The sequence below is a fragment of the Petaurus breviceps genome, unplaced genomic scaffold (genome assembly GCF_028583685.1).
Source record: "Petaurus breviceps papuanus isolate PSGF00001 unplaced genomic scaffold, PetGlider_PUasm1.0 126, whole genome shotgun sequence".
In the NCBI taxonomy this organism is placed as follows: domain Eukaryota; kingdom Metazoa; phylum Chordata; class Mammalia; order Diprotodontia; family Petauridae; genus Petaurus; species Petaurus breviceps.
Genome location: NW_027185655.1, coordinates 21151717 through 21168970, shown reverse-complemented (window position 1 = coordinate 21168970; position 17254 = coordinate 21151717). Strand labels below are relative to the sequence as shown.

Genomic DNA, 17254 nt, shown 5'->3' with positions numbered 1-17254 from the left:
TATATTTTTTTCTGACACTGTAAGTTTGTTCAGACGTTCCTCAAGCAGTGGACACCTACTTTGGGACCTCAGCTTTGGTATGGTGGCCACATTTGTTATTCCCACCATGGATGGGTATAGCCCATTGGGCAATAGCATAATGACACCCCACCTTTTCGGAACTTTTTTTTTCTTTTTTACTGAAAGAATGTATTGTGTAGCAGAAAGCATCAGCCATCATTAACCAGCCTTGTTTCGTTTGTCTTTCATCTGAACTTACCCTTTGTTAGCATTGTTTAATGCCCTTGTCCGATGCTGTGATATTCCCTAGCCATCAGTATAGACAGTGTTTCTCTCTCTAGTTTCCCAATTTGAGGTGTTGTGTCAGTCAGTCCTCGGAGATGTGGTTAAAAGAATGGGGGGTGATTGAGCACAAGCCCTGACCACTCTTAGAAAACCAGTTCAGTCCAGGGAGGTCTCATCATCCTATATGGAGGGCTGCCACAATTCACAGTTGTGATGGTTGTTGTGAGGCCTTTATTTCATCTCAGGCTTCATCATTTCACACCTGTTCGTCAAAGTGTTCATCTGTCCCATGATCACTTTTGAAAAAATTGGCTGATTCTGATAAAGTGTTGTTCTGCTGTTAAAATATGCCTTAAACTTCCATTTATAAATTCAGTAGTCAGCTTGAAACAAGTTGTTTTCTGTTTGTCTTTGTTTGGTCTTGTTTTTAATGGGCATACCTTCTCTAATTCAGTGAGTAAAATCCAGTTCCCCACCTAGGTGTCATCTTAGACTCCTTTCTCACTTAGCTCACATTTCCAGTCAGTTACCAATTCTTGTCATTTCTTCCCTTGCACCATCTCTAGTATACCTGCCCTGTTCCTATAATCAAGATCTGTGTCATTTCCTGCTTGTGTGGCCTTGGGCAAGTCATTTAACCTCTGGTCCTCAGTTTCCTCAGCTGTAAAATTAAAGGCATTAGACCAGATGGTTGTTGCGGTGCCTTCTAACTCCGTAGCTAAGATCCTGGGTTTCTAAAGAGTGACAATGTTTGATGGGCTGAAGGCTGCAGCTTAACTATTATTACATTTTAATGCCAGAAAATGACTTCGAATATGGTTCTTGTTGAGGAAAATGCAGGCTAATGAACTGAATGACACAATCCATACAGAGCTGTTAAGGGGAAAATCAGAATCTAGATTTGGTGTGCTTTGGGTAAGACCTAAGATTGGGAGTTAAGGTGAAGTTGTCTTGACTTTTCCCAGGATTATAGGGGTGTCCCAGTGTTACATCTACTAGATGTTCTTAGATATGTAAGGACTAGCCATTTTTTGTGCCTTTCAAGTAAGCAGAAACCTCAGTGAGGATTTTTATCTAATAACATGTTTGAAAGATATTGTTCAGTTATTTAATAAGCATTTATTATGTTCCTTTTTGTTGTTCAGTTATTTCAGGTATGTTTGACTCTTTGTGATCCCGTTTGGGGTTTTCTTGACAAAGATCCTGGAGTGGTTTGCCATTTCCTTCTCCAACTCATTTTACTGATGAGAAATCTGAGGCAAACAGGGTTAAATGACTTGCCCAGGGCCACACAGCTAGTAAGAGTCCTCATTAAGTCAGATTTTAACTTAGGAAGATGGCGTCTTCTTGACTTCTATGTCTGGCACTCTATCTACTGTACCACCAACTGCTATTAAGTGCCTACTATACATAAACACAAAAATAGTTAACATTTTTACAGCATTTATATGACAGTAGCCTTTATATAGTACTTTATGATTTGTGAAGGACTTTGCATTGTCTCATGTCCTCATAATCTGTAAGGTAGATGCTGTTGCTATCCTTTTTATTTCCAGAAGAGGAAAGACTGAGGGAGGTTAAGTGACTTGCCTAGAATCACACAGCCCCAGTAATCTCTTAGGAATTCCCGACTGTAGGACAAGTGCTTTATTCTCTGTGCCCACTTACCTGCTTCTGGAGCTTATGATTTTATCAGGTTAATTTGGGGTTTTCCCTTCCTTTCCCCACACCTCCTCACTCCCTCCTTGTTTTCTGGGAATCCATTAAAAGACATTTTTTCTGTGGAGTTGACTCCAGTTTTCATTCAGATTTAGTAGTCTAGGTGGTTTGTTTTTATTACACCAAGGGTGAAGAGCACATGAACTGAATTCAATCCGGGGTTGTCCTGGCGCACCTGGATGATACAGCATTTAAGCAAACAAATACATTTGAACCAACAATCTCCAAGTGTGGATAATGCCCCAAAACCGAATAGAACCTGCCACACATTACTCTTGCTGGTACAGATTGCTTTTGATTGTTTGATTTTTTTCACAGGCATATTTGTGATTCTTCTTTGAAAATGGACTTGGGTGAAAAACAGATTGTGGAAGTGCAGGACCCACTGGAAGCCCAAGAGCCTTCCCCTTTTTTTTTAAACTTAGGAATATATTAAATGCAAAAAGCCCATATCCTTTTGTTATTCTGTGCTTGTTTTCTGATAAAAAAAATTCCTCTTGAGGCTCATGTTTTGGAATAGAATTGCTTCCTGCCATTTATAGTTGCAGTAGGCATCCAAGTTGTCTGCATTTTGGTCTCTTTTTCCTCTGGTTTGGCCTTGCTGGCAGCAAGCATTGTTCAGAGCTCATGTTTGGGGAAAAATAACAGTCTCATTGTTGTCAGTTAATATTCATTGTGGTTGTCTTCAACTCTTAGAAAGGAAAGAGTCAGAAATTGAGTAGTGTAATGCAACTTAATAATAACCTTTCTGCTTTCAGTCTTGTTTTATGGTTGTTTGTTGTTTGATTTTTTTGTTTCTTTTAATTGTTCTGGACTCAAAATATGTCCTCTGGGACTTTTCAACCCAAGGTAGACTGTGGTAGAGTGAAAAGGACATAGGACTGGAACTCAAGATTTGGGCTCTAATCCCAACTTCATCACCAGCTAGTTGAGTTATGTTGTCAAATTAGTTCACTTCTAGCCTCAAGATTTTCATATGTAAAAATGTTTGAGATGATGTTTTAGTTCTACCTTCTATGTTCAATACCAACTTATAGTGCACTAATTGGTAGAAAAATTGAGATTTTCTTGTGTACATACACCAGAAAACTTTTTTTTTTACAAAACTTTTGTCTTTTTTTTTTTCCTTTTTGGAGGGCAGTTATTGTTAAGTGACTTGCCCAAGGTCACACGCCTAATTTTTGTGTTAACTGGTTGAGGCTGGATTTGAACTCAGGTCCGCCTGACTCCAGGGTCGGTGCTCTATTCACTGTGCCACCTAGCTGCTGCAAAACTGTTTTGTCTTAACTTATTTTATTGTTTAATTAACAAGCATATAATTTTTAAATTAAAAAGCCTGCATTTTTGGTGCCTCCTCAATTAAAAAAAAACCATGAAAGCAAAAGCTTTGTAGCAAATACACATAAAATTAGACAAATCCTTACATTACCCATGTCTGAAAAATTGTGTCTCATTCTGCATCTTGAATCAATTCTTAACTTTCTAAATATGTAGTGACCCCCAGTAGCATGAGGATTACGGGAACAGAGAGATTTATCCCTGATGACAGAGGGGAAGAGGTGGTTCTCTGGTCATTCTGAAGTGGGGGAAGGGAGCTCAGGCTAGTTTCCTAAGCATGCCTTTCAAATGACTCCCATTTTTAGTTCTCTTTGGTTGACTAATGTGTTTTGACACTGCTGTAGTCTTGTTTCAGAATGTGTACTTCTTGAGAGATTGAGTTATTATATATTGGTAACACCTATAATATTTATCTGTTAGGTAGTTTTATTTCAGGGGGTGGGATTCTTTGTTGTTGCCTGTTGGTTGGTCTTTATCTTTTTTTTTTTGGTCTTTATTAATTTGTTTACTTTTAGTTTACAAGATTCATTACCACAATTTCTTGAGTTTCAAATTTTCTCTCCCTTCCTCCTCCCCCTCCCCACCATGGCAGCATACAATCAAGTATAGTATCTGCAAGTACTTTCACATTAGGCATTAGTCAGGTTATAAAGATGGAATGAAGAATGGGAAAAAGGAAACAAAACCAAACAAGAAAAAGAAAAAGGGCAGGTAGTTTGCTTCAGTCTGGGTTCAAATTCAGTTCTTTCTCTGGGTATAAACATCTGGTCTCTATCTTCTTGAAGTGCAAAATTCTTTCCATTAACTGAATCAGTGCTGGATGGCCCCCAGTTACCTCCACAATCAAATATAAAATCTTCTCTTCAGGTTTTAAATCCCTTCATAACCTGACCCCTCTACATTCTCCACCCCACTTCTTACCTCCTTTTGTGTTATGTCTTCTTCTTTAGATTGTAACCTCCTTGAGGGCAGAGACATTTTATTTTTAAATTTTTTTTTGTCTTTTTGGAGGGGAAAAGGCAGGGTAGTTGGGGTTAAGTGACTCGCCCAAGGTCACACAACTAATAAGGGTTACATGTCTGAGGCTGGATTTGAACTCAGGTCCTCCTGACTATAGGGCCAGTACTCTATTCACTGCGTCACCCAGCTGCCCCAGACGGCAGACTTTTAATTAATTGTATCACTAGCACTTAGCACTGTGCCTATCACAAAGTAGATGGCTAATAAAAATATTTCATATTAGACTGGATTTCTAGACTTCTTATACCCTGCATCTTCTGCAATTTAATTGCAACTGGTCTCTTCACACAAGACTCTGGTTCTGAGCATTTTCACTGGCTGTCTCCCATGCTTAAAATTTCTCCCTCGTCATCTCTACCTTTTGCCTTCCCTGGCTTCCTTTAAGTTCCATCGAAAACCCCACCTCCTTTTTAAAAAAAAAATCCAATTTTATTTTATTTTCCATTCCAAATTCTCTTCCCTCCCATTTCCCTACCCATTAAGAAGAAAAGAAAAACAAAATTCATTGCAAATATAGTCACACAAAACAAATTTCCATATTAGCCATGTTTCAAAACACAAAGACAAGAAAAAGAAAGAAAAAAAATATGCTTCCTTCTGTATTCTGAATACGTTGTCTCTCCATCAGAAAGTGGATAGTTTTTTCATCATAAGCCCTTTAGAATTGTGGAGCGTCATTGTGTTGATCAGAGTTAATAAGTCTTTCAGAATTGATCACCTCCACAAGATTACTGTCACTTGTATCAGTTCTGGTGTGCTCATTTCACTCTGCATCATTTCATACAAGTCTTCCCAGGTTTTTCGAAACCATCCTCTTTTTTTTTTTTTTTTGGAGGGGGAGGACAGGGCAGTTGGGGTTAAGTTGTTTTGCCCAAGGTCACACAGCTGGTAAATGTCAAGTGTCTGAGGCTGGATTTGAACTCAGATCCTCCTGACTCCAGGGCCAGTGCTCTATTCACTGTGCCACCTAACTGCCTCCCTTTCTTCATTTCTTAAAGCACAATAATATTGCATCACATTCACATACCATAACTTGTTCAGCCATTCCACATTAGTTTCCAATTCTTTGTCACTACAAAAGGGACTGCTGTAAATAGTTTTGTACATATGAGCCCTTTTCCTCTTTATTTGATTTCTTTGGGCACACATCAAATAGCAGTATTGCTAGATCAAAGATTAGACACAGTTTTAACAGGCAAACCCCACCTTCTGCAAGAAGACTTTCCTAGTCTTCCTTAATCTTAGTGGCTTCCCTCAGAGATTGCCTCCAGTTACCCTGTGTATCTGCTGTTTGTACAAGACCTTTCTTGTGGTCTCTCCTCTCCACCACTGGACCATGAGCTCCTTGAGAGCAGGGACTCTCTTTTGACTGTGCTTAGCAACATACTTGGTACCTAATAGATGCTTTGCTTGCTGACTTGTCTATGCTGCCCTCTCTGTCCTATTTATGTGGATTTGAACAGTCAGCTCTGAGAACAGGGCAGAGTAGTCACGGGTAGGCAATATTTTCATTGTTTTAGGTATATCAAAAGATATACTTAGGGCAGATTTTCGGTTCTGTCTTTGTATTTTTTGGAGAACTTAGGAATCTGAGCTTCTAGTCAGTCTAGAATTCATGGTAAATACCTGCAACATCTATTAGGAAGGTTTTGCCTTATAATCTGATGTTTTAATATAAGCTTATATGTGTGTGTTATTGGTGTCTTTTGCTTTTACATCACTTTCATTTTCCACACCCACCCCTGGGGTTGAACCATTACTACTTATGACATGAAACAATTAAACAAAAATACCTAATACAAAAATTATGTCGGGTAGTGAGGGAGTGTATCGGTGTTCCGTCCTACTGGCCTCGTCTTTCTTCTGGGACAGGAAGAAGGTATGTTTTGATGTGCTTCACGCTTTGTTATAAATTTTTCCATTACTCAAAGTTCAACTTAATCGTTATAAAATGTTACTCTTACTTCTGCTTGTTTTGCTTTGCATCCTCACCCATCATTTCCTGGTACCCAGTAACATTCTAAAATAATTGTGGTATAAATTGAAATAGTACAAACAAATTTAAGTGGTACTCACGCATGACAATACAGTCCATGGCCATAATAGGATATTATTGGGAACTGGTTACATAGAACCATTGGGGAGCAAATTGTAATGTTGTTTTCAGAAGTTTGACTGGTTTAGAAGCTATTTCCACCAGCCTAGGGGAGGTCCTGGAGGCTGGCAAGGTAGTAGACAGATCGGAACTTTTTTTCTTGTTTGTATCTACTGCTTCTTAAGTTTTTTGCCTTACTATCGATAGCTTGTGTCACTTAAGAGAGATGTTTACATTTTTGTGTATTTTAAATACACAAAATTTAAGTATTTAGATATTTAGTTTAAACATTTTTTAAATTTTTTTTCCTTTAAATATTTTAATTTCTTTAAAAATTCTTTAAATAATTCTTTTTCTAGAAGATGAAAAAGCGAAACATGAAGTGTCTTCTTGGACTGTGGAAGGGGATATTAACACAGATCCTTGGGCAGGTTATCGATATACTGGTAAACTTAGACCACATTATCCACTGGTGAGTAGATAAAGGAATATTTTAATCTTAAGTAGCAATTACATGTTAACTGTATTTTGCAAGATTGAAACCACTTCCTATGCTTGTGCTCCCCTTCAAATTTTTTTGACGGGTCTACTTCAATTGTCTTAGCGCTTTAAAAATACATGTATCTTATAAATATCTCTTATTTTCACATTACTTGGTTTCCCCCATGTATCCTTCTCCTTCTAGAAGAGCATCCCTTGTTAACAGAGAATATTTTTTTAAAAAATTTGAAAGAGGAAGAGAAAAAAATCCAGTGATTATCTTATTATTTTCTTAAAATAACTTAATAATCTTTTTAATACTTAAATTTCTATCTGTGCTCTCCCTATTACCCCTCCCTGAGAAACATCCATTAATACTAAGTTTTTTAAAAATTAAACAGCAAAGACACAAATTCAGTAAGCATGTTATTTTTTATTGTTCCGTGGTCTCTTAAAATAGTTCTTTTTTTCCTTAGACAATAGTTAGACGTGCTAGGACTTGGAGATTAAATGTTAGCATTTTCACTTTTTCTCAAGTGATTCCATTTTCTGTGATGAACCAGATGATTATTGAAATACTTATTTTAAATGACGATTTTATCTTTGGTCTTGTCTTATTTGCAAGCACAATAGAATAATGAGCAATTTTAAAAGGCACAGAATAACTAATTCCCAAAGAAAATAATTCTTTCTTTTCCTTATCCTGAAGGGAGAGAGGACAGAATTTTTGCATGTGTTGCATTGAACAGCCTTTGCTTTTTCTCTATATATCAGTATTGCTCCTTGGAAGCATGGAACTAGAGAAGTGGTCTTGGAAGCTAGTGCTGGGGTCCTAATTCTGCCTCAGACCCTTGCATGTGGTTTGGGCAGGGGCAGGTCACTCAGCCTCTCTCCCAGAGACTTACGCGTTTACTCATCTGTAAATTTGTAAAGTTGTTGTGAGCAAAGTGCTTTGCAGTAGACAAGCAGGACAGTTTTTATTGTCATGTATGGAATTATTTACTTTTTAAGAAAGGAAACAGTATGAAATAGATTTTAGGGTTCACACGAGAATCCTTTTTTGGTATGTGTCTAGATCTCCCTTTTGCCTCCCCACTATTTTTTTTTGGTATTCAGAGAAAAATTTCCTTTTGTTCCTAAAGTGTTTTGCAAGCCTCTAAGCATAATATGAAGAATTGGTTTTTTCTACTTTTTTCTACATTTTAAATTGTTAGTGTCAGGAAAGAGAAACTTGCATTGTAACCAAGTAAGTGGTGTGTTAAATAATATTTTGGAATGAATGGGTTTATTTATTTATTTTTTTCAGTAATGGCTAATTCAGATAATGAATACCCATTGCATAAATTCATTTGTACTCTATACTTTGATGTCTTTTAGATGCCAACTAGACCAGTGCCAAGTTATATTCAGAGACCTGATTATGCTGATCATCCTTTAGGTAATTTCAGTTCTATATCTTACTATTTATTTGGTCTGTGTATTTGGTGGCTGCCACTAACAACAGGAATTTTTTTTGCTCGTGGTTTCTTATGTACTAATCTCAAAGATATACAAATTTCATTGCCTAATTCAATTCACTATTTCATTTTATAAACTCCTTGTTTACCTCTGTGGTGTGACTTTTTATTTTTGCTTTGCCTGATGTCATGATTTCAGGTTGTGCTTTTTTGGATTTACCTGATGCAGAATAAATTTTGTTCTAGCCTCTCATTTTTATTCTGCGTATGCCTTTGCTTTTTAGGTATCTTTCTTGTAAACTATAGATTTTGGGGTTTTGTTTCCTTAGTCTGTTATTCTCTTTAATTTTATTGGGTTGTTTAATCCATTCACTTTTAAAGTTATGAGTGTTAAATTTATGTTTTCTTCCATTTGTGTCTCGAATATTTTTTTTTTCTGAATTAGGGTTTTTTTTTTGTTCATTTTTTTTTAAGGCAATATTTTGTCCCTACAATTGATTTTGCTTAATTTTTTTAATATGATCCTATTATCACAACAGCACAATTTTATTTTAGAATTAAGAATTGAAAATCAGCATTTTTCTAGTCTTCCCCTCCCCCAAATAATTCTCATTACAGGATTAGGGAGAAATCTTTTAGTTTAAAAATAGGATTGTGTATGTAGTACATTTGTATGCAGCATCATAGAGTAGGCAGTGTGATATAAGAGAAAACTCTGGGTCTGGTTCAAATTTTGAGTCTGATACTTAGCATTTGTGTGAACCTGGGCAAACCACTTAACCTCTGTGACACTTAAGTTTTCTTTCAGTAGTATGAGGGTGTTTTATTGGATGGTCTCTAAAGCAGGGGTTTTTTACCTGAAACTGGCCTTTTTTTTTAATAACTGTATTTCAGCATAATTGATTTCCTTTGTAATCCTGTTTATTTTATTTTGATATAACATTTTTATATTTATATTATTTATAATAATTTTGAATAATGAGGATTCCATAGGCTTTGCCAGACTTCCAGAGGGATCTGTATTGAAAAAAAAAGTTAAGAATGTTCCCTCCAAAGTGATTTCTCTCCCTATAAACCTCAGCTGTGTTTTGGATTATTTCAAATTCTAGACTATTGTCAATCAGCAAACAGTCAACAAATATTTCTTAAGCCCCTACTATGTGTCAGGCACTGTGCTGAGCTCTAGGGATACAAAGAAAGCTCCTTCCCCAAAATATACCCCAAAAAACGTTTCCTACTCTCAAGGAGCTTACATTCTGGTTCAGCCTTTTATATAGTTATCTCTTTCACATTATGACTTTTCCCATTGTGGTTTTACTATATTGTGAGTCGGCATAAGAAATTAAGTAGGGAGTTTTGTGGAAGCTGCAGACACACAGATGGTACAGAGCCTATGACCAAACACTTAACCTAAATTTTACAATAATGTACCATAATCATCCCATTAAAAAAAAAAATTTCAGGCTTCTTCTCTGATACGAAGGGCCAAAAATTTTATGTGGATTTTCCGAGTCACAGAGGTGCCACATCCCTAACCCCCATGATGTAGAAGGGATAATTGTAACTCTTTCTAGAAAATAAGGATGCTATGTAAATAGAAATAGATAATAACTCTTTTTTGATGCCTTAAGAATGACCTTTATCAGAGAAATAGCCATTCCCCTAACCTCCATGATATAGAAGGGATAACTGTAACTATTTCTAGAGAATAAGGATTCTATGTAAATAAAAATAGATAATGACTCTTTTTTGGTGCCTTAAGAATCACCTTTATCAAAGAAATAGCTTGTTTTACCACACACAGTGTGAGCTCCAAATGAGACCCAGCCCACCAAAGAGGGGCAGAACCAAGGAGTTTGTCTTAACTAGAATAGTAGAGACCAACAGTGGGTTGAGTTGAAGGGGCTTGTTGGTAAGGGGTGGACCAGGGTGATCTTAGGAGCGGTTAAGTGCTGTGAGCCCAGGTAGACCAAGTTGAGAGTGTAAGGAAGTCAGGAGATTCAGGATGAGACAGCATTAGCAACTCTGATGAATGATCAGGGTTATGACTTCTGTTCCCAGAGCAGTTGTTGCTTTCTGTTGTTTTTGTGTTCATTGCATGGATTAGAAGGTGTGCTTGTACTCAGGGAGAGGCAGAGTCCTTTGGGATAAACTAGCAGAGGCTAATACTTGGAAGGGAGTTATTTCATGGTTTCTAGGAGATTGTACCTCAATGTTTAATGACAGGGTTTCTCTCCACTGTTTTCAGTCTTTTGAAAACATGGTGGAAGGCATTTAAATTGGTAAGACAGTCTTTATAAATAAACTTTGCTGAGAAAGAATAAGATTTGATTCTTTAATTTCTATGCAGAATCCTGATTTTTGTCCTGGAAAAATTTTTAAAAACTTAATAATTTCACTTTAAGTAGAATTGAGTTTTTGCAAATGGATGAATGTGGAATAGCATCGCTGCTGTGGTAAGGGTTAGAAATGTGATGTTGCATTAATTTTTATACTGTAGCCATATGATCATTTAAGACTTCACTTACACCTTGCTAAAGCAGTCCATAGATAAGTGGGTAAATGCTGTTGGATGGATTATGTAATTGAGTACAAACTTTTTGAAAAATGAATTATTATGTGTGTAAATGTGGACCAAGAAGATTAGTTACATGAAGTCATCAGAGATGGCTTTAAAATATACTAAGACTTTACAAAGTCAGATTAATTAAAATGCTACTAAAGAGAGTTCTTTGTTCTAATGACAATAACTGGAACTAAAGCTTGTTGGGGATAACGAACACCTAAAAACCTATTGATTTATTGGTATTTCTAGCTTTAATCCCCTTTAGATAATTAACTTGCTGAGGGCAGCCCTCTTTTTTACAGTGTGAAGATGAAAAATTCAATCCAGCTTCTCACAAAATTGTAGAATCTAAATGAATGAGGTTTATTGTAATGTCATCTGTGGCATTGCTGTGTCAATCACTACATGTCTACTCTCCTTCCCGTTCTGTATTGGTTTTATGTTTCTTTTTAGGAATGTCTGAATCTGAACAGGCTCTCAAAGGTACTTCTCAAATAAAAATACTTTCCTCTGAAGATTTAGAAGGCATGCGGTTAGTGTGTAGGGTAAGATTTTTTTTTTCCTTTTTTATTGGTTTTGGTATGTCGAAGCAGTCATGTAGGAAGTCAGCTGTTTTGTAGTTTTATGAAGGATTAAGAGTTGCATTCTAAGATTGTAGCTCCTAATGCAGTAAGACAAAAGATATTGATTGAGAATACTGTATAATGATTTGATGCATCTGCTCTTCCCTAGCCTACTAGAAGGGCTTGTTATTTTAAAATATAAATAGCAGGTTATCTGGCATGGTCCATTTTCTTCCAGGTCTTCATGTTTTGAAATATTGGATAAAATCTTATGATGCCTCACCATTTTAAGTCAGCATAACAAAAATAAGGCTTTTTTTGGGCTAGAGGAACTTTCTGATCTGGTTTTTGCTCCTTTCAAAGTTATCAGTCTTTTTAATTGCTAAACCTGGTGGCCTTTTCTCAGTCCTTCTCCTTTTTCACTTCTCTGCAGCTTTAGGTACTACATACTCTTTCTGCATACTCAACCTTTCCCCTTTCACGACACTATTTCTTATTTTTCCTTCTCTTTGATTACTACTTCTGCTGGACCATTGTCTCCTGCTGCCTAACCAGGGATATCCTCCAAGGTTCATTTTTGGGTCCTTTTTACTTTTGTCTCTTCCTTCTCTTGTTGATCTCATCAGTTTATACATTTAGACTTGATCTTACTGAGCTCTGGTCTGACATCGCCTGCTGACCACTACCTTACCTGTATGGTTCTGTGGGTATCTCAAAGTCAACATGTCCAAAATGGAATTTGCTATCTTTGCTCCTAAAACTGCCTTTTCAGTTCCCTGTTTCTTTTGAGGGTTCCATCATCCTTCCAGTCACCCATATTTTCTCAATCTCTGAATCATCCTTGACTCAGTGCCCCATATTTAATCAGGTACTAAGTCTTTTTAGTTCTACCTTTTCATCTTTACCCTTCTTTTCAGTCAAACAGCCACCAACATAGTTTACCCTCCTTACCTCTCCACAGGTCTGTTTCATTCTCCTGTCCAACAGTATTCTGTAGGTCCCGTTGCCTCTGAAGTAAAATGCACACTTTTCATCCTGGCCTTAAATATCCTTCAGAGTTTGATTTTTTTACTTACTTCATATTACTCCCTTCACCCACTTTATGTTCCATTCAGAATAGGCAGTCTGCTTCAGCTGTCCTCCCATGCCTGGAATGAATTTCCTCCTGACATTGGCCTCTTAAAATTCTTAGCCTCCTTCAAGGATCATCACTGGTGAAATCCTTTATGATTCCTCCAGTTATTATTAATCAGTCTCTCCCTTCTCAAAGTAAATTTACGTATCAGTGTAAATGTAGTATTCACCTTTAGAATGTAAACTCCTTGAGGGCAGGGGAAATTTTTTTTCCTTTTGTCTATCTCTAGCACCTAGCACAGTGCCTTGCTGGTCATATGCACCTAATAAAAAATTTTTTGATTAAATTGTTGAGGGATAAAAATCATATTAGGAGTTGAATATATTATATTACATTATCTGTTGTCATTGCTAATGTGTTCAGTGCTTATAGGGTAGAATAATGTATACTTAGTGTAACATACTAGAAGAAGTCACATTTTGTACTACTAATACTTTAGAAATGTCTTTCTTAAATGATTGCTTGTTTAGATTATCTAGTTATCTTTCTGGGCATAGAAATTTTTTTTAAATTTGATTACCTACTTTGCAGTGACCAGTTTATGTTTCAGGAAAACACATACACACAGAGTAATTAAAATGTCATTTCTCTCTTAGAAGAATGGTTACTACTTGGGCTAGTATCAGAAAGGTTAATGAAGTTAAAAAAAAATTCAGTCTTAAGTTAATATCTCCCTATGTAGATAAAAAATAAATTTTCCATTTCTTTACAAAATCTAATGAAAAGCATGTCATTTTTTGTTTCTGTTGCCTTATATGCTCTTGCTGCTTCCTTTAACAGCTTGCGAGGGAAGTGTTGGATGTGGCCGCAATGATGGTTAAACCAGGTGTAACTACTGAAGAAATAGACCATGCTGTCCATTTAGTAAGTTAGCTTTATGTTCATACTTTAGAGCTTGTCTTCTCTCATCTACATCCTAAATTAGATATAACCTGAAAGTTGGATGGTCTTTAATGCTGAACTAATTCAAAACCAGTTTTGGCCGTGTGTTGGCATTAAGCACCTGTGAGTCCCACTGTTTAGTAAGATGCTGATGTATTAGTCTCTCACAGTTGTATATTTAGAAGACTTAGAAAGCATCCCTTTATCACTATCTTTAATAAAGCATGCTGTAGTTAATTACAAAGTAGGATATTCTCAAATAAAATTACATGTGCCCGTAAGATACACATGTGGCAGAAGAGAGTTCTTGAGCATAAGGAACATTGTGGAAACTGCAGGTTTTTTCACTGTTTAGTTTCATTTATTGTATCATTGTAATGCTGTAACAAGTACATCATAGAAAAGAGTCAGAGTTTGTTAGATTTCTTTTTTTTTTAAAGATAGAAGCCTATTGGGGCAGCTAGGTGGCGCAGTGAGTAAAGCGCTGGCCCTGGAGTCGGGAGGACCCGAGCTCTGTTCTGGCCTGAGACACTTACCACCCACACAAAAAATACTAGCTGTGTAACCTTGGGCAAGTTACTTAACCCCAGTTGCCCTCCAAAAGGCAAAAAAAAAAAAAAGATAGAAGCCTATTTCTAGTTTTGAAATTTTACTTAAATAGAAGTTAACTCCCTCTCTTCTTTTCATATTGAAGATTTTCTGAGTCAGGCCCTGAGTTTGAATCCTGCCTCTGCCACTTACTAACTCTATGACCTTGGATCTCAATTTCTTTATCTATAAAAAGAGGAGGTTGGACTTTGGTGTATACTTATCCTTTCCAGTCTAGAGCTATGATATTATAATTCCATGAAGATGAGACTTCATATTTTAAATAACAATAATGTAATAATAACATATTTTCGTGGGGCTTTAAGTTTCACAAAGCACATTTTAAATATTATGTCATTTGATCTTCACCATAATTCTGTGAGGTAGGTGTTATCATTGTTCCCATTTTACAGATGAGGAAATTGAGACCAAGGGATTAGCTGACTTTCCCAGGGTCACATAGCCAACGGTTGTGTTTCTCTAAAGTAGGTAGATATGTTCACCCAGTTAATGCTTCTGTTTATCTAAAGTGGGTAGAAAGATTTTCCATCTGTACTAAATAGTTAAGTGACTTCAATTGACTATTTCCACTAGGAGAGAATTCAGTAAGTACATGAGAAGTGTGATCTCATGGGCAGACACCATAAATATCGCTCTAGACTGAAAATTACCATTGGATTGTCTGCCTGATGACGTCATCCCTTTTGCTTCTGACATTCTGGATTTGTGACGTTAAACTAAGTAGAGAGATAGATGTCTTAGTATTGCCTATGTAGCTGATATAGTCTTCCACTTCCATCTCCCTCCCAGAACTATCTTATGGCAACAATTAACAGAGAAGAAACTATAGAGTTCACCCAAACTAACCACAGATGGATCAGCCCTAAAATTCTACATAGTCTTCCATACCGATAGCTCCCAGGCTTTACATAGAAGCCGGGAAACTTCCTCTTATCTCTCCTTTGGGGCCCGTCTTGACGATTTACATTTACATATATTACATACAACAATTACATTGCACAGCATTCAGTTTTAGTTGTGTTGTTGGTTGTTTATATTTATATTTTAGTTTTGTTGATTCCCCCCCATTTGTTTGATATCATTTTATGTCATGTTATAAAAGTCTTCTTAAGATTCTCTGTCAGTTTTTTTAAATGTAAATTAGATTTTTGTTGTTTTTGTATTTTTTTTTCCAGGAGAGGATTTTTTTAAAGTTTTTTTTTATTCTGAACTTGACAAATGCTTTCTCTTCTATATTCCATCTACTGATGTCCTTGGCTTCCTTTAAGTTCCAACTAAAATCCCATCTTTTAGTGGAAGCCTTCCCTAACCCTTCTTAATCTTAATCTTGCTAGTCTTCCTTCTGTTAATTATTTCCTATTTATCCTGTATGCAGCTTGCTTTTTGTTTGCATGTTGTCTCCCCCATCAGATAATGAGCTCCTTGAGGGCAGGGTCTGTCTTTTGTCTTTTTTGTATCCCCAGTGCCTGGCATATAATAACTACTTATTAGACATTTATTTATTAATTTACAGGCTTCAACAAATATTTTGTTATTTCATGTTGATTTGGTAATATTCCTTTACATTAATATGATAGATTAGTTTAGCCATTTCCCCTCCAGAAGAATCTGTTTTACTTTTTGTTCATTGCTACTAATGAAATACTATTACTACAGATATTTTGTTACATAGGGGGTCTTTTATCATTGACCTCTTTGGGAAATGTACCTAGCAGTGGATTTTTTTGGGTGAAAGGATAAATTGGCATTTTAGTCACTTCCATAATATGTTATAGATTTCCAGAATGGTTAGATTATGAATGCATGGCACCATAAAGCTTTTTCTGTCATCTGTTATCAATCTTTGGCAGCTTTGCAACAACAGAGAGAGGTGCCATAGTCCAGTGGAAAGAATGTTGCATGTGGAGTCAGATAATCTGGCTTCACATCCCAGATTTTCCATTCGCTGCCTGTGTGACACGGGACAGGTCGCACAACCTCTCTGGGCCTGTTTCCTAATCTGTGAAATGAGTGGGTTGGACTATACTCAGCCTATTCCAGCTTTAAGTCTGGGATCTCATGAATTTAAGAGTGAGTTTAAGGCACAGAAGTATTAGAATAGCAGCAGTTGCCTTGACATCCTTCAGATAGTATGGCTGAATAATTATGATGTGTCTTGTCTTTTTTCACATCCTAAATTATTTTCCTTTCATACATTTTTAAATGTTATAGGCATGCATTGCAAGAAATTGCTATCCTTCTCCACTGAATTATTATAATTTCCCCAAGTCGTGTTGTACTTCAGTGAATGAAGTCATCTGCCACGGAATTCCAGACAGGAGACCCTTGCAAGATGGCGACATTGTTAACGGTAGGGAATATGAAGTTATGACCTCTCCATAGAGAATATCACTGGAGCAGAAATGAGGTCTCATCTGGGTGGGGTAGGTCGGGGCAGAATTTTACAGATGGAAGTTTTTCCTCTCACTTCTCTTGACCTTTAGCTTTAATGCTGTTTTCATTTTTTAAAATGGAGTGATAAAAGGTAATGCCTTTTGGGAATGATTTTGTGATTGTTTCTTTTTCTTTTGGAGGGGGGAGGCAGGGCAATTGGAGTTAAGGGACTTGCCTAAGGTCACACAGCTAGTAAGTGTGTCAAGTGTCTGACGCTAGATTTAAACTCAGGTCCTCCTGACTCCAAGGCTCGGGCTCTCTTCACTGTGCCACCTAGTTGCCCCTTTATGATTGTTTCTTACATGTTGTTTGCATGCTTACCCTTCAAGAAACTTTAACCATTCAGTGAATTTATGATTCATGGCTTTAAATATTCCTGACATTTTGGTTTTTGAGTTCCTAATGATATCCTTATTCTTAAACTATAACCTCAGTTATGGCAGCCCAAAGAAAAGGAGTGATCATTCAGTACCAAACAGAGGGCAAGGTTTTACTAAGGGTGCAGGGTAAGTAGCCCTCTGCATCTTTCTATCTGCAGCTTTAGAAGCTGTTTCCCCTGGGCATGACAAAGGAGAGTGGGAAGGACCTCTGGGTGAAAGGGTGTAGACATTTTGTTCAGTTTCTTAATTTAATTCCTAGAATTTCTAGAGTGATTGGATTATGAGGCTTTAA

The 17254-nt window shown here is 36.7% G+C and overlaps 1 protein-coding gene across 1 annotated transcript in view; it reads left to right on the top strand.

Moving 5' to 3' along the window:
- Positions 1-17254, top strand: part of METAP1 (methionyl aminopeptidase 1) — an 80144-nt gene that overhangs the window by 35789 nt on the left and 27101 nt on the right. Inside the window, exons 3-7 of the mRNA XM_069094256.1 lie at positions 6817-6929; positions 8315-8375; positions 11414-11505; positions 13439-13522; positions 16361-16499. Coding sequence (XP_068950357.1) covers positions 6817-6929; positions 8315-8375; positions 11414-11505; positions 13439-13522; positions 16361-16499 — 489 coding nt within the window. The remainder of the gene's footprint in view (positions 1-6816; positions 6930-8314; positions 8376-11413; positions 11506-13438; positions 13523-16360; positions 16500-17254) is intronic.